General features: G+C 43.6%; 1 protein-coding gene across 1 annotated transcript in view; it reads right to left on the minus strand.

The window, feature by feature from the left end:
* The window catches only part of NAA15 (N-alpha-acetyltransferase 15, NatA auxiliary subunit), a 42,528-nt gene extending 32,073 nt beyond the window's left edge, over window positions 1–10,455 (minus strand). Inside the window, exon 1 of the mRNA XM_075615161.1 lies at window positions 10,055–10,455. Within this exon, the coding sequence (XP_075471276.1) occupies window positions 10,055–10,108 (54 nt within the window). The 5' untranslated portion in view covers window positions 10,109–10,455. The remainder of the gene's footprint in view (window positions 1–10,054) is intronic.
* Between the last annotated feature and the right edge of the window lie 9,114 nt (window positions 10,456–19,569).

The following is a 19,569-nucleotide window of genomic DNA, read 5'->3' on the forward strand; positions in this document are numbered from 1 at the left end:
CGCGCTTATAGTGCCGGCGACGCTGCCCGAAAACAAACACATTGCCGCCGCGTGTGCTTATAGAAAGCGCGACGGCGCCGTTGCGAAAACTGGTAGCCGGCAAAATTTGATTTTTCAAGGGCTGTCGCCTCACGTAACGGCCCTTGAACCAATAAAATAGCCGGAAACCCGCGATGCCGCCACCCGACGAAATGTAACTTTTGCCGGTGGCGACGGGTGACGTCACCCGTCGTGTCACCATCGACAGCACTATAGGCTTCACCCCTGGTGGCCACAGCTGGCGCGCCGCACACAAAGTACAGCCCTTTGTGGGGCAGGTGCCAGTCGGCATTTGCGCATGCACGGCCCAATGTGCAACTGCCTTTGTCAAAAGACAAGGTTTTTGTCTTTTGGCACAGTGGCTGGGCGTTGGCCACGTCATATAAGGATCGCACAACATGGCCTCCGAGACAGGACATCTGCCTCTACCAACATGGCCTCCGCGACAGGAAGTCTCATTCCGGGATCCATATAGGACCTTCCAACATGGATGCCAATGCAGGACGTGTGACCCCACCAACAAGGCCGTCGAGGCAGGAAGTCAGCCTCAGTCTGGAATTATTGCCTACACTTGCCTGCTCCCTTTATAAGGGCCTCATTACCCACTCTTCCTTGCCTGTGCAAGGTTCTGTATACCTTGTTAGCGGCTGGAAGCAGTGTCCTGCCTGCAAATGTACTTTGCCTATTGCTGACGACCTTGGAACTGTGAACTCTACTATTCTGCCTTCTCCAGCCCTGACCCCAGACCAGTGACCACGATAATCCTGCCCGGACCTCACTATTCTACACTTCAGGATTCGGATCCCAGGTACGGGTCGGTCTCTACTCTCCACCACTGCCTTGTGGGTCTGTCTCCTGGACCGTACACAGGGACGTACGCAACCATAACACATAGCACAGGCCAGAGCTCTTGGTGGTAAAGAAGGCACTGGAGAAAAAGCTCATCTCGCTTGACTGGTATTTAGCCTATGGGCCGCCACCAGGTACTCAAAGTTACGATAGTCCGTTAGTATGGTCACAGGCATTGAAGTTCCCTCAAGGAGATATCTCCATTTCTCCAGTGCCATCTTTACCGCCAATAGCTCCCGATTCCCGGCATCATAGTTACGCTCTGCTGCAGAGAACTTCTTACAGAAGCAACAAGGATGCAGTTGTGACATAAAATCTGTTCTCTGTGAAAGTACTGCACCGGCACAAACTTCGGAAGCATCAACCTCGGATGGACAGACAGAGAGGATCTGGGTTAACAAGAATAGGAGCTGTGGAAAAGTGTCTTTTTAATTTGAGAAAGGCAGCTTGTGCCTCTGGAGATCAAGAAACATGCTCTATCCCCTTTTTGGTCATGGCCGTTATAGGTGGGACCATTTTTGAGAAATCACGGATGAAACGACGGTAATAGTTCTCAAATCCAAGGAACCTTTGAATGGGTTTAAGTCCCTTGGATACATCATTCGCTCAAGGCAGACAGATTGATCCTGCCAAGGTCTCTGCCATCCTACATTGGCCACTGCCCAAGGGACTTAAACCCATTTAGGCCGAGGGCGAGCGAGCTTTGTGACACATCCGCCACACCTCTCCAATCTCCTGCAGCCAAATTCACAGATCGCTGGGAGTGCACAGAGCTATGTGTTACGTCGCGCATAGGTAGTATAATCTTAGCATACGAATGCAAAATAATAAAATCATTGCATATTAAGTTCTGTAACTAACAAAGGTAAAGGGTGAAAACCCTCAGCACGCTGCAAAGTGATAATGTCCATTTAAGATGCTTTCTTTTGCATTACTATACTTGGTCACTTATACATACATAGTTCTATTGATAGGACTACTCAAACTGTTGAAACACAAAGATTAAGATGCAAAACAGCGCTTTACAATCTAGAGCCAGTTCAGCAAACTGGTCTTTCCACACCAGTAGCTACGTGTTTAGTGAAGCAGCCTTTTCTGGAAGGTATGGAAATGACAAGTCTGACAGGCCCCCGGGAGCTGTCACTGTCAAACAAGCGATTGCATGTAGCTGCCAGACAGATCTAAGAGCTTCCACAGCCTTGAAAGGACAGACCCCATTGCAAACAAAACCCATTTTTAAAGCATGTTCCCAACATGCTGCTAAACACTATACTAAGGCTGCGTCCATAGACACTTTGCCCATGCGAAGGCGCGCGCTTTCCCTGGCCATGGTACGCGCACCATCCGTGGGTGTGTCTAGGGGCGTGCCATTGACGTCACGGAGCTGGTTCGTCCTCATTGAGCGAACCGCTCACGTGACAGGCCCGTCGCGCCAATAAATCATTTAACTGATTTCTTGCTCAAAACGCCCCCTGGCACACGCACACGCATGATGTATTGACCCGATCACTGCCTTAAGGCAGTCTGATAGTTCAGCGTGCGAACGCGCTGTCATCCATACCATGGACGCAGCCTAAGAGAGGCAGAGAAAGAGCTGTTCATAGCTAATCTATGCCCTTGAAATTACTGTCCATGTATATCCCCACATCGTGTTATCTCCTACAATATATTCCTGTTGGCACCACCACCTCACCTGACATGTTTCTTTTATCTTGATTATTATCAGACAGTTCAGTTGGCCCTGACCCATCTCATTATATTCTCTCATGTGGCAAGATGTACAATGCTTTGATTGCACTATACAAAACGTGATGCTGCGTAACTGCGTGCTTGCAATGCCACAAAGTTGTGGCTGCTCAGAGAATGACCGTAAAAACACATGTTCTGCATTCAAATGGAGAACACACACCCCCCCTCCATCACACACATAAAGCAAATAAGTTACATTTATTTACATTACAAAAGTAGAATTTGTCAGCAGACCAGAACCCCTTGGCCCATTTTCCAATCTGTTGCAGACCCTCCGATCCTATGGCTTTCTTTCGTATTTACGATGGTCATGTTTCTATTGTAAGCATTTTTATTTTTTTAATTCCCACAGTATTAGCATCTACCACCTGGTGAGAGAATAGTCTACAGATCCACACGAGTGCTCAAGTGATCCCTTCTGCTGTTGTAAATGGAATAAGTCGCAGTTCCCTGGTGTACGTCCCCTAGAAAACAAGCAACACCCCATGGTGTGGGCCCCAGGGTGCCACCCTTTATGACGTACTTCTATAGGGCACTGAAGTACTGTAGTTATTTGTCATGCTATTGATTTCCTCCATTAAAACCTTGTCCAAGTCCTCTTCCGGAGGTCTGTAGATGACCCAGTACAAAGTGTAACCTTCTCACCAGTTTAAGGTTACTCTGTTTTTTTGTTTTTTTTAAATACAAGGTAACGGTTATATAAAGGGCAAACCCACCCTTTTCTTCCCTGACTTTTTAAAATAGAGTAGCCGGGAACATCCATGTCCCAGTCCCCATTCTGAGCGATTGAATCAGTCTACGGACGTCTTATGGTTGAAATTATGCCTCTTTTTTTTTTTGATCGGCTATATGGCATACATTACATTCAGATGCTGGCTAAATTTACAACTATGCATTAAAACTAAAATACTAAATCGGAATAAGTTTTTGTTTTTTTAATGTTATAGCAAGTAACAGACCAGATTGTTTCCTCTGAGCCGCCATGTTCAGTGTCCTGTCTAATGAAGAACTCTCATATTGAGCCACTAAAAGGTGTTGCAACCTACAGGAAATCTTCAATCTTCACTTCTGCAGGAACAATTAGACATTTGAACTAAAAATTTACAACAAAAAATACAAACAGCTTAAAAAAAAAAAAATTATGCCGGCTTTCAAAAATCCCTAGTCATGGAGTTATGCCACAAATAGAGAATGGTGCCGTGTTAGCGCACAGAATCGACAAAGAAAAGTATGGTAACAGTGATCCCTTTACTAGCCAGGTCGTGGTTAGGAGGAAGAATGCAAGCTCTCAGAACCACAAAGGTCCCTTCAAGGTAGAAAAAAAACAAAGTCTGCCTGAAGGGACCTTTGTGATTCTAAGAGCTTGCACTCGCTTTGCTAACAACGACTTGGCTAGTAAAGGTATCACCTCTACTGCGAGTTAGGCCAGTTTTCAGAAATACCCGATGAATTTGTACAAGCGCCAATGTACTTTTGTATTACAATGGGATTAATCATCCGCTTTTCCAAAAAATTAGTCTGGCTCCAAGGAATAGGTTTTGGGAATCACAAGTAATTCATTTTGAATTCAGATCACATTTGCTGCGTACAGCAACACCTTTATTAGAAACACTGATGACAACTGAGGATACCTACTCTGAAAGCTTGCTATAAATAAAGTTATATATTACTGTTACCAAAAAAGGAAGAAACTAGCGCACCGCCAAGAGTGGGCACCAAACAGATGTGTTTTAAAATATCATCTTTATTCATTCCATCTGAAAGTGGAGGTTAATACCCTCCTACGCGTTTCGTGTAAAGATACACTTTATTAAGGACTCCTTGATAAAGTGTATCTTTACACGAAACGTATAGGAGGGTATTAACCTGCACTTTTAGATGGATTGAATAAAGAAGATATTTTAAAACATCTGTTTGGTACCCACTCTTGGCGGTGCGCTAGTTTCTTCCTTTTTTGTTCTCGGAGACCAGCATCTCCTCATCTGGCTGCACGCCTTACAGGACACTTGAAAGGGGCATCTGTGAGTACTATTTATTATTCTCTTTGAATATTCATTGTGAGTCCAGGAACCACCCCAATGAGGGTTTGATTGGGGTTTTCAACCTTATACCTTACCCTTCAGGGATTATTGGTCCATCTGGGGACTTTACAACAAGCATTATCTCATATACATACCCCCTTGTCTTATCCTGTTTATTTGCTTATGGCATACATCTCTATACTGAAGGGATTCAGCGTTGGAGCGCCTTTGTCACTTAAATCGTTGGATTGGATTACTCTGTTACCAAGTTGTTAATATTTCCTAAATTAATGTACTCAATACACATCTAACAGGCAGGAAAACAAACATTAAAAATGAAATCTAAAATGTACTATGGCTGCAGACAATATTGGAAAAAAATTGCACATCAACGTTATTTACATTTAGGTTCTTACATTTAACTAATTAATTAAAATAGTTTACCCGACGAGCAATTGAAAACCCAACACAAGCATCCCGCAGAACTCTGCATAACAGATCACTATGAATTTTATTTACAATTTAGAATAGATCAGCATGCAAGTAAATGAACAGAGCACATTGACTTGAACTTGCCTGACTCTGGATCAAATGTAACTTAAGAGTAGTATTTTGTTTAATTAGAATTGAATAAAGGTTGCATCCTATGGACATGTCTTGACCTAATCTGCTATGTAACTTATGGGTCTTTAACAAATTGTATTGCAATGGGGTTGGAAGACCAATGTACATCAGCAGCTTGATCTTGTCCAGTGACCTCCATGTGCTCCAGGCTCTAAAAGTTAGACTGCCAACTCCGGGGTAGGGGATTCATTTTGTCTACTACAGGGCTTTAAGAAATGTCAATTTATGAAAGCATGGAGATGCCGCTGCCACAAAGTGAGTGGAGCATAACAATATCAGTTTGAAAGTCAATTTGACAGCATTCCTTGGTTACACCCAGTAGATTACCCAGATACTAGATCGCAGCAATTTAAGTAAGCAACATGCAGGAAAGTCCCAAACAACAATACACTCCTAACTCAAACCATTTCTTAACGCACTACATAGTGAACTACAAAAAATTGTCATTCTATATTTTAAATAGTACTGCAAATAACATTTATTTAATTGGCCAGCTAACCCATTGGAGGTCACCTGAAGACTTTGGGTCAGTTTGCAATCCACTGCTTTAATTACGGCCTGGTTACTCCTCAGTCATAAGCATTGTATCCTGAGAAATCTTGAACAGTCGGTTGTGATGGCATGTGTGATTGTGTTGGCATTGTGCGGTTTGCCTAATTGCTTTCAATTCAAAATGGCAAAAGCAAATATCTCTTATATTTCCAACAAACAATTAAACCACAAAAAGACACTTAAGCCACACCAAATATTTGTATACAACAAACATGCTGGTATTTTACATAAACACACCCACAAACCTGTTCAATGTTATTATATATGGTAGATATTTACATATCACCCTGCTAAATAAAACTTGCTTCTATTTTAACATGTTTAACTTATGGGGGGGGGGGTAGGGAGGAAAGAATATTCTTATCTTCAAACTTGACTTAAAATGTATGCTAATGTGCATTGAGAAAGACCAACATTTTCCCCAAAAAAGAGCACATATCGATGCACAAAGAAAGCCACAGTACTATCAAATGATCGCAACCCCCTGATGCAGCAATACTGTCGAGGAGAGATGTACATTGAGATTGCAGGTAAATAGCATTTATTCCTAGAGGACAGCTGGCAACACAAATACAGATCACAATATGCCTTTTGTGCTTTTTATCCGTGCAGTGCACGTATGCAAAGGATGCAAGAACATGTGTTACAAGGCACTCCGCCCCCAGCCTTCAGAGTAGTAAACTTTATCAAAGGGACGAGCATGAGCCACAGCGGGGCAGGTTTTAACCTCTGTCTAGAGCAACCAGTGACACTTTGAAACTTTCTGGACCATTTTTTTTAGCCACTTGCTGATGGGACTTGCACACACAAAATGCTTATATCCTGAGCTCCAATTAATCAGAAAAAACATGCTGAAACTGCAGTCCTACAGCCCGCTAAAAACACAAGCCTCGCTCTCTCCCCAGTGAGGCTTCCCATGGGAGGCACACGGACAGGAAGCTTGATGTTCAAAGACAGGTTGAGGAAAGGCGGCACCTTGGAAAGAATGCAGGTCCCAGCCTGTCAGTAATGCAAGTTCCTATAGTGGGCAGTCCAACTTGCTAGGGAACAACTCAAAGTCTGCTGAGTAAGGTGCTGCTACCGCCGTTGGCTTCATCTACATGCAGCTACACTATGCATGTGGCCCCACAAAAGTGACGCTGCCCATCCCTGTGATGACAGGCCCCTTCCCGTGGGTGGGAACTGTCACACAAACCCATTAACGTTGACAGTGCAAAAGCCAACGCTTTAGTGTAAGAGCAAGTAAAAATATAAATATATCTATATACACTCATTTATATACCTATATACCGAGCATGTGAGACAAGGGCACCCAGAATGAGATTTGTAAACCTTGTTTGGAAAGCTTACACCAGTGGTTTTCAAGCTCTGCGATCCCTGAGAAATGTGTGGTAATGGCAGACATTTTAGGGGTTTATTTTATATTAGCTGAAGCGGCGGATCAGTCTGTATTTGGACAAAATCTCCCATACCCCAATAGTCCGATCAGCCACTTTGGCCGATATATAATTAGCCACTTAACCTTAAAGACACCATTTTCCTTGCACTCTTTTCACATGGAGTCATTTAAAAAATACTCAAATGTTACAACATGGCATTTACATTTAATATAAAATGGATGTTACTTTTTTTGTTTCTAAACACAATTCATGCCACAGCAATGGTATTTTTACATACATAAGGATTAGGCCGTGCCTATAGTGCCGTCAATGGCGACACGACGGGTGACGTCACCCGTCGCAAGTTATAGTTCGCCGGGCGGCGGCGCGGGTTTCCGGCCATTTCATTGGTTCAAGGGCCGTCACGTGAGGCGACAGCCCTTGAAAAATCAAATTTTGCCGGCTACCAGTTTTCGCAACGGCGACGTCGCGCTTACTATAAGTGCGGCCTTAGTGTGATGGTGCCTGCCATAAGTTTAAGAAAAGCCGTAGAGCTTAGATTGAACACATGCTCAGATTCTGAAAGAACATATGGATATAAAATATTTTTTATTTAAAAGTTAAATTGTAAATGTTACCTGTTGCTGCCAGGGAACATTATGTTCAGAACGTACATTGTATTTATTCGCAAATTAAAGTGCTGCATCCCATACCCAGTGGTCACTGCTGTTTAAGGAAACATAATTCAAACGTATTTAAAGCAAACTATTTTCAGGTAGTGATCTTCTGTTAAAAGCACCTAGAAGTCTTGAAAAGCAACTGCAAAAAAAGACATGGAGTCTAAAAGCAAGCAGTTATCAAGTTTGCACACGATGGATGATAACTAGAACCGTATAAAGGCTCTGGGAATAGTCTTTGTACTGACCGTTTTGAATATCTTCCCCTTCGGTTTAAACCTCTGCTTCCAGGTACTTGTAACTTTTGAGCCAGCATTCATGGAGAAAACAATGAGCGGGTTTTTTTTTTTAATCACAAATGGTCCAAATACAAATTCAGAGAATTAGATTTGGATAGCCAAGTTGCAAAAAAAGCCTTTTGGGCCACATAAGTAGTTTTTTTTGTTTGCGCTCATGCAGAAAATAAATAAACGATAGCACAGTTATTGATGATGCCCAATATTTTGCTTTTTAACAGTTATTTGGGAGGCAGAGGGGGTTGAACAAAAGCAGTTTTCAGCTACTGGGAAACGTAATCCAAAAACTCTTGCAGAGGGTTTGTATGTTGGCCATGTTGGATAATGCAGCACATTTTGGGTTACGACTGACGAAACATATACAACCTTCATGAGCAAGAATTTCTCCGAGAGGCTTTAGCCCTACTGAACAAACCTGTCTCAAAAGCCTATGTCTAGAAGGATGGCCCTGACTCCCATAGTTTAAACATGTAGTGTGCCCAAGTGGAATGTCCTAAGTTAAAATCTAGTTAAAAATAAAAAGGTAATGCACACCAAAAATGATTCAACGTCAACACTAGAATATTAGAAAGAAGGTTATCGGGTGCGTCCAGAGACAAGCAGTCATCGGTCACACGTTTATATAGTTGTAAAGATCTCCAAGCATTCCAAGGTCCCCCCCCTTTATACAAAATTGTATTTATTTTACATAAAGACAAACGTTTCGACCATAAAAACCTTCATTGGGATGTTATATAAAATAAATACCATTTTGTATTAAAAAAAAACCCGCTTCTAGTAGGTGGAGATCTTTAAAACCATGTTAAAATCTGCAACAAAATATGCTTGTGAGTTTACCCCTATTATTAGTTTGGAGATGCAGGCAGGGATTTGTATTTTATTGTGACGTTGGTACATGTTTACTTAAGTGGTGATATATACACATACATCCCATTACTTTGGATCACTGTTTCCCCATTAAAGACCATGACAAACAAAACAGTATTATAAAAGCTGCATGCATTTATAAAAAATAAATGTGAGTAAATATAACATAACTAGAGCGAGAAAGCAAGGGGTGAATGTACTATATACAGAGAACATGTAAGAGGGATAAAGAGATGGCATCTATCAATGTGATAGGCCTGAAATGTATGACACATAGGGCTGGACAAAATAGATTACTTTCGACAAGCATATTTTAAATTGGGAAAAGAAGTCCCAATGCAGTGTAGGAGAACACGAGATACACAGCTTGCTAACCAGCAGGACCCGTCAGGCCTAGCACAGATAACATACATAGACAAATTTAAAAAAAGGTTACAAAGAAAACCCTTTAACTGTGTCCGTCACTTTACTGTTCTTTTTCAAAATTACAGGAGCATTTTCTTCTGTCGACTCCACTATCGGCCAACATCATATCCTCAGGATGTCACACAGTGTGTGTGTGTGTGTGTGTGTGTGTGTGTGTATATATACACACACACACACGTATGAAAGGCCCAGTGATGTTACACACCGTATGTATAGATGTGTATACACGTATATATGAGACAGGCCCTGGTAATGTAACGCAATGTGTGTATGTGATTATATATATATGTCCTGGGTGTGTGTGTGTGTGTGTATATATATATATATATATATATATATATATATATATATATATATATATATACACACACACACACACACACACACACACACACGTATGGAGGGTATATATACACCCACACCCGTATGGAGGGCCCAGTGTGTATATATGATGCGGGCCCGGTAACGTCACACACAGTGTGTATAGTATAGAGAGGTGTATATGACGTCACACACACACACACACACAGTGTGTATAGTGATGTGTGTATGACGCGGGCCGGCGCGCGGCTCACCAGGATCCGTTTGAAGAGCGCGTTCTCTTTGGGCGGCAGGTTGACACTCGGCATCTCGCGGCCGCTGCGCGCGCCTCCCGCAGGGGCTCACGAGGAGATTGCTGCTGCGGCGCTCGGGTCTCGCTCCGTCCTCGCGCCCCCGCGTGCTCCGGTGACAGGGGAGGAGGTTGGGGGTGAGCCGGGTGATTAATGTGCACCTCCCGCACGCTCTCCTCCTTCTCTCCGGGGGCAGGCAGGCGCACGGGCCGGCTGGTTGCTCTGAGTTCCTGTCCCTACCCCTCCTTCTCCTCTCTTGGCTTCTCCGTTCCCCGGAGGCCGCTGCCGGCGGTTCACGTGGTAACTGAACAGACCGACAGAGGCAGCCAAAATGGCGGAAGGAGGACGGCTTCCCCTCCCGGGTCAGAGACAGAGCTGCGCATGCGCCGTGACCTGCGAGGCACGCCTCTTTCCGCCCGCTGCAGGACGCGTGACCACGCCTAGTCACCGCGTGTGTGTGGTGTGCGGGAGTCTCTGTGCAAGCCAGGGTGCCTGGGGGTCTCTGTGCAATCATTCAGCGTGCAGGGCTGCGAAATCCAATGTGCAATCATTCAGCGTGCAGTGCTCTGGGATACAGTGTGCAATCATTCAGCATGCAGTGTAGTGAGATTCAGCGTGCAGTGCTCTGGGATACAGTGTGCAATCATTCAGCATGCAGTGTAGTGAGATTCAGCGTGCTGGGCTGTGAGATACAGTGTGCAATCATTCAGCGTGCAGTGCTCTGGGATACAGTGTGCAATCATTCAGCATGCAGGGCTGCGAAATCCAATGTGCAATCATTCAGCATGCAGTGTAGTGAGATTCAGCGTGCTGGGTTGTGAGATAGTGTGCGATCATTCAGCGTGCAGTGCTCTGGGATACAGTGTGCAATCATTCAGCATGCAGTGTAGTGAGATTCAGCGTGCTGGGCTGTGAGAGTGTGTGATCATTCAGCGTGCAGTGCTCTGGGATACAGTGTGCAATCATTCAGCGTGCAGGGCTGCGAAATCCAATGTGCGATCATTCAGCGTGCAGTGCTGTGAAATTCAGTGTGCAGGGCTGAGAGATTCATACAGTGTGCGATCATTCAGCGTAAAGTGCTGTGAGATACAGTGTAACGGTGAAGGGGTTAACCAGGCTCACTAATAAAGGTTCAGCCCACTTGGTTACCCCTGATCCGTGTGTTGGGGTCCGAGAGTGCCAGCTCTTGGACCCAGATGTTTTTATGCATTACTGTGACTGTGCAAATAATGTGACATTAAAGATTTCAGTGTGTTTTTACCTTTCCTGGGGTGCTGAGACCAGGAGATTTCTAGGCTATAAGTTTCAGGATGGGTTTGCCGGAGAAAGTCTTTACAAAATGTGTCTATGTATTGGGGTTCCGGAGTTATGGTATACCCCAAAAGTTGGATCCGGGAAAAGAGTGAGATTCTCGGATACAGCCAAGCACATTACTCCGGTCAAACACTGACTGAAAGCGCTATTACAACTCACTGCCAGGATTCCTGCAGCAGCATCTTCCAGACAAGGTAAACGGGCATGAAGGGGTTAGTGTATACCTGCAGCCATCCAGACGGTCCCTTGTATAAGGAGGGGTACCCAGATACATGCCCAGGTACCCTGAACCTGCTATAGGTAGACCCCTCTTTTTGGTGTATTACTGTTATAAGGGTATGAGGATTTTCATTCAGGCCAGAACAGGAGATGACACTTGGTATAAGTACTAAACTTTAGAATGCATGGCAGGAAATCCTAGTGAGTAGTGAGTAAGCAATGCATAATTAGACTCGGGTTTCTAAAGCCACCCTGCTGATTCGGTTCCCCTGTGTCTGGTAGTTCAAAGAAACTGACACAGTCGAGTGGGGGGGAGGTAAATAGTTTTCCCTGACATGTCCAGGTGTCAGGGGAAAGGCAGACAACCTGTCACCAGGGACGTGGGCTTGGCTAGGTATGCTAAGCGGCTTAAGGGTGAAGTTCGCACATGCTTGTAGCATACCTTGAAGCCTCTGCCAGGCTCCCTGATGTATGGGTGAACCTTGCCAATAGGTGGGATGTTTTGTTCCCACGCCGCGATTGGTTGCACAGTTTAAAGATAGGGCTTGTGAGGTTTTAAAAGTCAGTGCAGCCAGCCAGGAGGTAGATTGAACATGCTGTAAAAAGATTCACCTGAGATTCCATCTGAGATCTTTCCTGTAACCAGAGTTAACATCGTAACTAAGTGTATTTTCATATTATTTTGTAAATTAAGCTATGTATGTTTATTGTGTAAATAAATTACAATTTATTTTATCTCACGTTTTGCTCAATCAAAGGATCCGGGTATTTTTGTGTTAAAAGCATTGGTGTCCCGTGACCGCAGTACTGGGAGTGGGAAGACGCTATGATCCGTACCAGCAACATCTCCACTCCCTCTGCACTGGAGAGACCAAACTGCTGGGGTGATAAACAGTTGAGGGTCTGCAGGTGAAGCCTCCGAGAGCCATATGCGCCCATCCGAGTCACCTGTTGCCCATCAATGCCCCAGGGGTTCATGAGGTTTCTCCAAGGAGTTTGCGGAAATAAACATGTAATGGTGGGTCCCAGGCAGTATAGTGGCTTCCTGAGCACATGTGGGAACTGCACAATTAGTAACTGCACCTTATTATGGGTGGTATAGATGTCAATTGCAGCAGGAGCGTCCAGAGTCACTCCCCACAATGCTTTGCATCCAAAGCAGCAAGGCATTGTGGGGTGTGACTTCAGAAGCTCCGATAGTAATGGCAGCTATACCAGCTATGCTAACCAAGAAAAACCGTCTGGCGACTCCAGGTATAGACACCTCCTGGCTGATAGCCTGTATGTAATTGATAAGTGGAGCAATGGAACAAGCCTAATGGAGGTATGGGGTTAGAGCTGTGTGCAGTCCTGTTCCCAATATGTGGTGATCGGCTGCAGATGCACAGCTACACGGATGGATGCTGCCTGCATGCAATTTGGGGCCGTATTGAGCGTGTGTTCGTCCCACAAGCTCAGGACACTGGAATCGGTCAAACAGTTTTGTTAGCAATCATCTCATGAATAGGCAATAAAATTTATTAATTAGGGGTTCATGGAAAAAATATTTTCTATTTAATTAAAGCATAATAACTCACTTGCTGCAATATTATTACACAACTCTGAACGACAACGAGTGCTTCTGTCCTTAATTTTAAAGAATTCTCAACCTGTTAATGTGGGAAAGCTTATTTTGTACACAGAAACTGAGAGAGCTTTTTCAAAATAAACCCTTTTAATAGATATCCTGTAACCTCCGAAGCTGTTGCAATTCAACCACTCTGTGTACAGGTAGTCCTCGCTATCCAACGTTTCACTTTACAACGAATGGCATGTCCAACGCTTTACAATGCAACCCTAAGGGCCGTTTTTCGACGCCGGAATGCGTTATCTGACGCCTGAATGTGTTATCCAACGCTCACCGCCACTGATTAACATGGGACTCACTTTACAACGGTTTCACTATCCAACGCTACTTCCACAACGGATTCCGTTGGATAACCAAGGACTGCCTGTATGTGTTATATATATTTATTTTCTTCACAGGCCCAAAACATCCTTTTTATATGATTTGAATGATGCTCAGTTTGCAATAAGTGTGCAAATATATTTATTTCATTTTCCTTTAGCCTATTCCGTGTTTTTTTTTATCTTTTAAACTGGATTGCCTACTATGTCCAAAAAGATGTAATAAATATTGGTTGGTTGGCAGACCCAGCCAAAAGAAACAGAGACAACCACAGAGGCTGTGAGTCATGAAAGCATGACCCACGCCATTGCGGCCGAATTAGCGATTCCTGCCATTAAAGTCAATGGTAGATTGGTTGTGATAGCACGGATCGTGCTATGGTGAGTACCGGCCACAGTAGTCTGGGTATCACGCCTTCATTTCAAAGGTGCAGTTCCACCAATCACCGCTGTGAAGGCATGGTGCAAACGTGCAGTGCCACCAAACACCGCTGTGAATCCATGGTACAAAAGTGCAGTGCCACCAATCACCGCTGTGAATCCATGGCACAAAGGTGCAGTGCCACCAATCACCGCTGTGAAGGCATGGTACAAAAGTGCAGTGCCACCAATCACCGCTGTGAAGGCATGGCACAAAGGTGCAGTGCCACCAATCACCGCTGTGAAGGCATGGCACAAAGGTGCAGTTCCACCAATCACCGCTGTGAAGGCATGGCACAAAGGTGCAGTGCCACCAATCACCGCTGTGAAGGCATGGCACAAAGGTGCAGTGCCACCAATCACCGCTGTGAAGGCATGGTACAAAAGTGCAGTGCCACCAATCACCGCTGTGAAGGCATGGCACAAAGGTGCAGTTCCACCAATCACCGCTGTGAAGGCATGGCACAAAGGTGCAGTGCCACCAATCACCGCTGTGAAGGCATGGTACAAAAGTGCAGTGCCACCAATCACCGCTGTGAAGGCATGGCACAAAGGTGCAGTTCCACCAATCACCGCTGCGAAGGCATGGTAATGATGCCTGCACCCCTTGTCCTACTCTCTTCCTAACTACACACAAACGTTTCTTCCTGTATTGCATATACTTTCCCTATTCCCACTCTAAATCATCACACTACAAATTGTATATAATGCCTGACTTGCTGTACAATTGCCATACTGCACCTGAGGAGCCCTGTGAGGTTTGAAAGCTTGTTTACTGGTACCTTTTATTTAACCAACAAAAGTTATCATGCTACCTATGTTTCCCTTTTTTACATAAATGGACCAATACGGCTAAAATCCCTTTTTATTTTTTATATAGGGAGGGAGAATAGGTGCATACATATTAATATATATATATTCCACTGGTGGCGATAACAAAATAATCAATCCCTCCCTTTATAGTTCTGCCAAAAGTAATAACTTTCAAAAGTGATTTAAAACACATACACTTGTAAATTACTAAGGTTTAACTGCTATACTGCATGTTCACCTGAACACTTTTAAAAACTTAAATGTGTTCCTTCTGCCACCGTCCCTACTAATGCTTTTAATCCTTAAGGTGCCTGCAATGAAATATAGGATGCAATAATCATTGCACGTTCATGGCCATTTGCTGAGGAGTAACAATGGCTTTGGTGACCATACCCCTTAAAAAAAGAACACAATACACATTTTCGTTGAATTGTATGCCCAGGGATCCCAATTTTGCAATTAGTATTTATTTCAGTACCTATGAAGATATACAGCACAGCCAAGACATATAGAGGAGGACTTGCCAGTCTGTACCTGGGCTCCCAGGTGTAACTCTCTATTTGTATTACAGAAATGCATGCCTATTCTTATTCTCAGCATTGTTATTGCAATAACGGGTGTATCTGCATTATAAATGTGTAGGGGAAAAGTATACTTGGTATGCAAGGATTGCTATTCGTAGTATCGCCGTGTACAACAGGGTGATTGTGCAGCGCTGCACTGCATCCGGCCTCCAGCACTGAATGGGTTAAGATCAAATGGCGCTGCCTCCGCCCTCTATCCATGATTCGGCGCTCTGCTGTTCTTTCCTGAGATCGAAGCCGAGCGCCGAGCGATCGATCAGGTCGGTCACAGTCAGAGCCGCCATGTTTGTGTCACCGGTGCCCGGGAGTCTGGGGAGGCTGAGAAGACACACAACGTGTGAGTGATACACAACATTATGACACACCGCGTGTGATAGATACACAACATTATGACGCACAGCGTGTGAGGGATATGTTACACACGTCACACATACACGCATGTTACACACGTCACACATACACGCATGTTACACACGCCATACATGTGTACTTAATACATGATCTCACGCAACAGCACACAGCCCTACACAATGTAACAGACAACATATAAGTGATAGCCAACACATTCCTGCCCTGTCTTTCACTCTGTTAGCACTTGCCACTCTGACTCTTCCTCAATATGATGTGATGTAGAGACACAGACTAACTCTTGACACTGTTACAGGTGTAAGCACAACACCTCACAACTCAATACTAAGCTAACTATATACATGTTAACTGTTACAGATGTACATGCGTGTATATCATAGGTACACGTGTATATTATAGTTCTAAAGAGAGCATAATTTGGACATACACAAACCGGTAACTGGGGTGCGCAGAAGATAAGCCAAAACTGTAACAGAAAAATATAAAGTCTGAATTAGAAAGTTCTTCAGCGTTTCACTCCCCAACAGAGGTTTTTCTGGGCGACCGGTCTGATTTGAATAAATTCTGCTCAATCCTTCATTGTACAATGGATGTTATCCTTGCATATTAAATACGCACATGAATATGGGCCATAGTAGATATGCCTACAAGTAAGAATTTCCATTAATGTGTTGGCGTTTGGCAGGCATTTAGATCATGAACAAATATTCCTGCTTCTTGTATTAAAGAATTTTCTGTAGAGGGCCATTACCAGTAGGAGAAGCCTTTGTCTGTCACGTGAAAGGGCTTACATTGGCCATATGATTTGAAGGATTTAATGTGACTGACCATGTTGGAAGCCCAAGGTGACCTAAGTGCATGTGAGTGACATTATCTTTTGCCTGATCTAAAGATCACCATGACTTTTCCACTTGAGGGAAGAGAAATGCTTTTAGGTCTCTTCAGATGGGGGAGCGCTCATTTTGTAATGTTAGATGTTCGGAGGGGCTTGTGAGCACTCTTACTTAACCCCTTCTCTGCCAGAGAGGTCAAATCCCCTTTTCAACATAATTTTTCAATTTGCCACGGATGCAATTTCCTTTTGTTAGGTTGATCTTCATACAGCAAATCCATTTTCTTGGCCCGCAAAATGATGGTGTGTGTGGTTTTTTTTTTAACACTCAATCCCTTTACATATTTTACTGTCACAGTTTTTGTTGTTTTTAGTGAAACACTTTCAGGGCTTATGAAAGAGGTTTTTCATTTATGCATCTTGGCAATCCGTGTCCTTTGATGTAAAAAGCAATATACATTGAACAGGCTATTCCCTCATATTTGTCATATTCGTGATATAGCGTATACATGGGCTGTATAATAAACTACAGTATGTGAAATGACTCCAAATGTAGATGCAGCCTGTATTGTGAATAGTGCAAAAGATGGGTACTGGTGCAAACTTGTAGGAGATATAACTGTTCTCAATTGAAAAGGGAACAACACAAAGACCACATAACATAGTGATGGAGGAAGTCCCCCACAAACCAGTTCTTATACACCATATTTCCTGCAATTGGGAAACTAAACGGTTCCTGATGGTAGCCAAAACGCCCCCCCCACCCCCACCCCGGCTTCTAAGTATTATTTTCCACCTGTGACCGTAGATCTACCAGGGATAGACATATGTTTTAGGTTCTGTTTACTTTGCAGACTGATCCATACAAGGCTGTATAATGAGCAAAGCTACGCATGTGCAGGATAGGATAAGTAAGATCAAAAGTAAATGGGATAGATCATAGAGCAAGATTTACAATCGTGTAATGGGCGATTGGTCCAACTAGTATGCCATCATTTTTCCATCCTTGTTTTTGTGTCTTTGTTTCATAGCTGGACTGAAGGTTAATCTTTGTGTGCATCTTGTATGGTTTCAGTTTTCGCTCGTACGCTATACACAGCAAGGAGTCCGGATTTCTCCAGACCAAATTGGCTCCGTGTCAGTCTGGCATTGGGAAGCACTGTCGCTGTCTGGGCTCTGGTAAGTCTTCTGACAACACAGGAGCAGTCTGTAATATTGACAGCACTTGTGGAGGAGACTGGCTCTGCAGATTTGAAGTGAGGGGTCTTTATCAGGGGAAAGGAGGAGAAGCTGTGCTCTTGTTAAAGAGGTTGTCCCACGTAGTCGTCAAAAGAAGAAAATATTTTCCTTTAAACGACTGATTAATGTCATTGTTTTCCTTAGATTCAATTATCCTTAAAGTCACATTTCCACTTGTTTTGCTTCCTGTATAAAAAATGGGTATGTTACTATTTTCTTAGCGTCCCTTATTTAAACCGTACCTGGTAAATATTGTTCTTTTTATCTTGGCAGCTAATGATGACAGCCTAATTAATTCAAACCAAACAACAAAGGGAAATACAGTCTGGATTTACAATTTCCCTGTCTTATCATAAGTGATTTGTTAAAGATAGTAAAAACATTTATAGTGCAGTTGGTTAATATGACAGCATTAAACATTTAAACAATCATTTAAAAAATACTTAGATATTTTCTTAAACCGTGTCAATCATTTGCTTTTTAGGTCCCTTTAGCGTAGGAGAGGTTGGGCCGTTACGTACGTCTGATATTACACATGGGGAAGTTAAAGCTCAGAGATACAACATACTTGAATTGGGCGTAAGGATTCCCTAACAAGAGTGTAGTAGCATTTTGATTAGGGGCCTTCATGTTTATCAGTTTCCCCACATGTAACATTATCTTTCCTAATTTAAACGGTGGTGCTGTGTAGGACAGAATATTATTCACCCTTCCTTTCACTTCTAAAGCTGAGTCCCCGCTGGCGCTGAGCGCGCTCATGCTTAGAGCATGAGCGCTGGGTGTCCTGCAACTTGCGGACGCGCGAGAGGTGCGGCGCAATTGCGGGCTATTTAAAAGCGCCGAGCGTGTGTGCCCGCGCATGCACCGCGTGAGCCGGAACTTGTGTATATATATATATATAAATGTAAATACAACTGTATGCTCATCTGCATGTCTTAGGCAGGTCTGCAACCCCGCCTTTCACCGTTATATCACCCAGCACTTCCACTGCAGCAAGGGATTCTGGGGAATGACATGCAAATGAGCACACAGTGCCACTTTTTGCTTCAAAAACCATTTTAACATGTGTGTGTGTGTGTGTGTGTGTGTGTGTGTGTGTGTGTGTGTGTGTGTGTGTGTGTGTGTGTGTGTGTGTGTGTGTGTGTGTGTGTGCCACTTTTTGCTTCAAAAACCATTTTAATATATATATATATATATAATGTATATGTATACAGTGTGTGTGTGTGTGTGTGTGTGTGTGTGTATTTATATATATATATATATATATATATATATATAGTGAATAGATGAGAACAAGGCACTCCGTCAGGTAAATCAAGGTGGGTGCAAATCCTGTATGAAATAATAGGCAATACGATACCGGATGAGCGAATATCAGAGGCAGCACTCCACGAGGTAGTCAAAAAAGAGTTGTATTTAGTGAGACATCATATCCAACGTTTCGGTCCTACACACGGGACCTTTCTCAAGGTGATTGAGAAAGGTCCCATGTGTAGGACCGAAACGTTGGATATGGTGTCTCCCTAAATACAACTCTTTTTTGACTACCTCGTGGACTCATCCGGTATCGTATTGCCTATATATATATATATATTATATATATATACATATACATACACAAGTAACCGTGCCAAGCGCCGCCCGCTCAGCGCCAGCGGGGACTCGGCCTAAAGAGCTAACTGCTTCCGCGTGCCGCCAGTCTGCATAGTCCTGCATGTTGATGATCACTTTGCAAGGGAGAG

Source organism: Ascaphus truei, chromosome 1 (assembly GCF_040206685.1).
Source record: "Ascaphus truei isolate aAscTru1 chromosome 1, aAscTru1.hap1, whole genome shotgun sequence".
NCBI classification, from domain to species: Eukaryota; Metazoa; Chordata; class Amphibia; order Anura; family Ascaphidae; genus Ascaphus; species Ascaphus truei.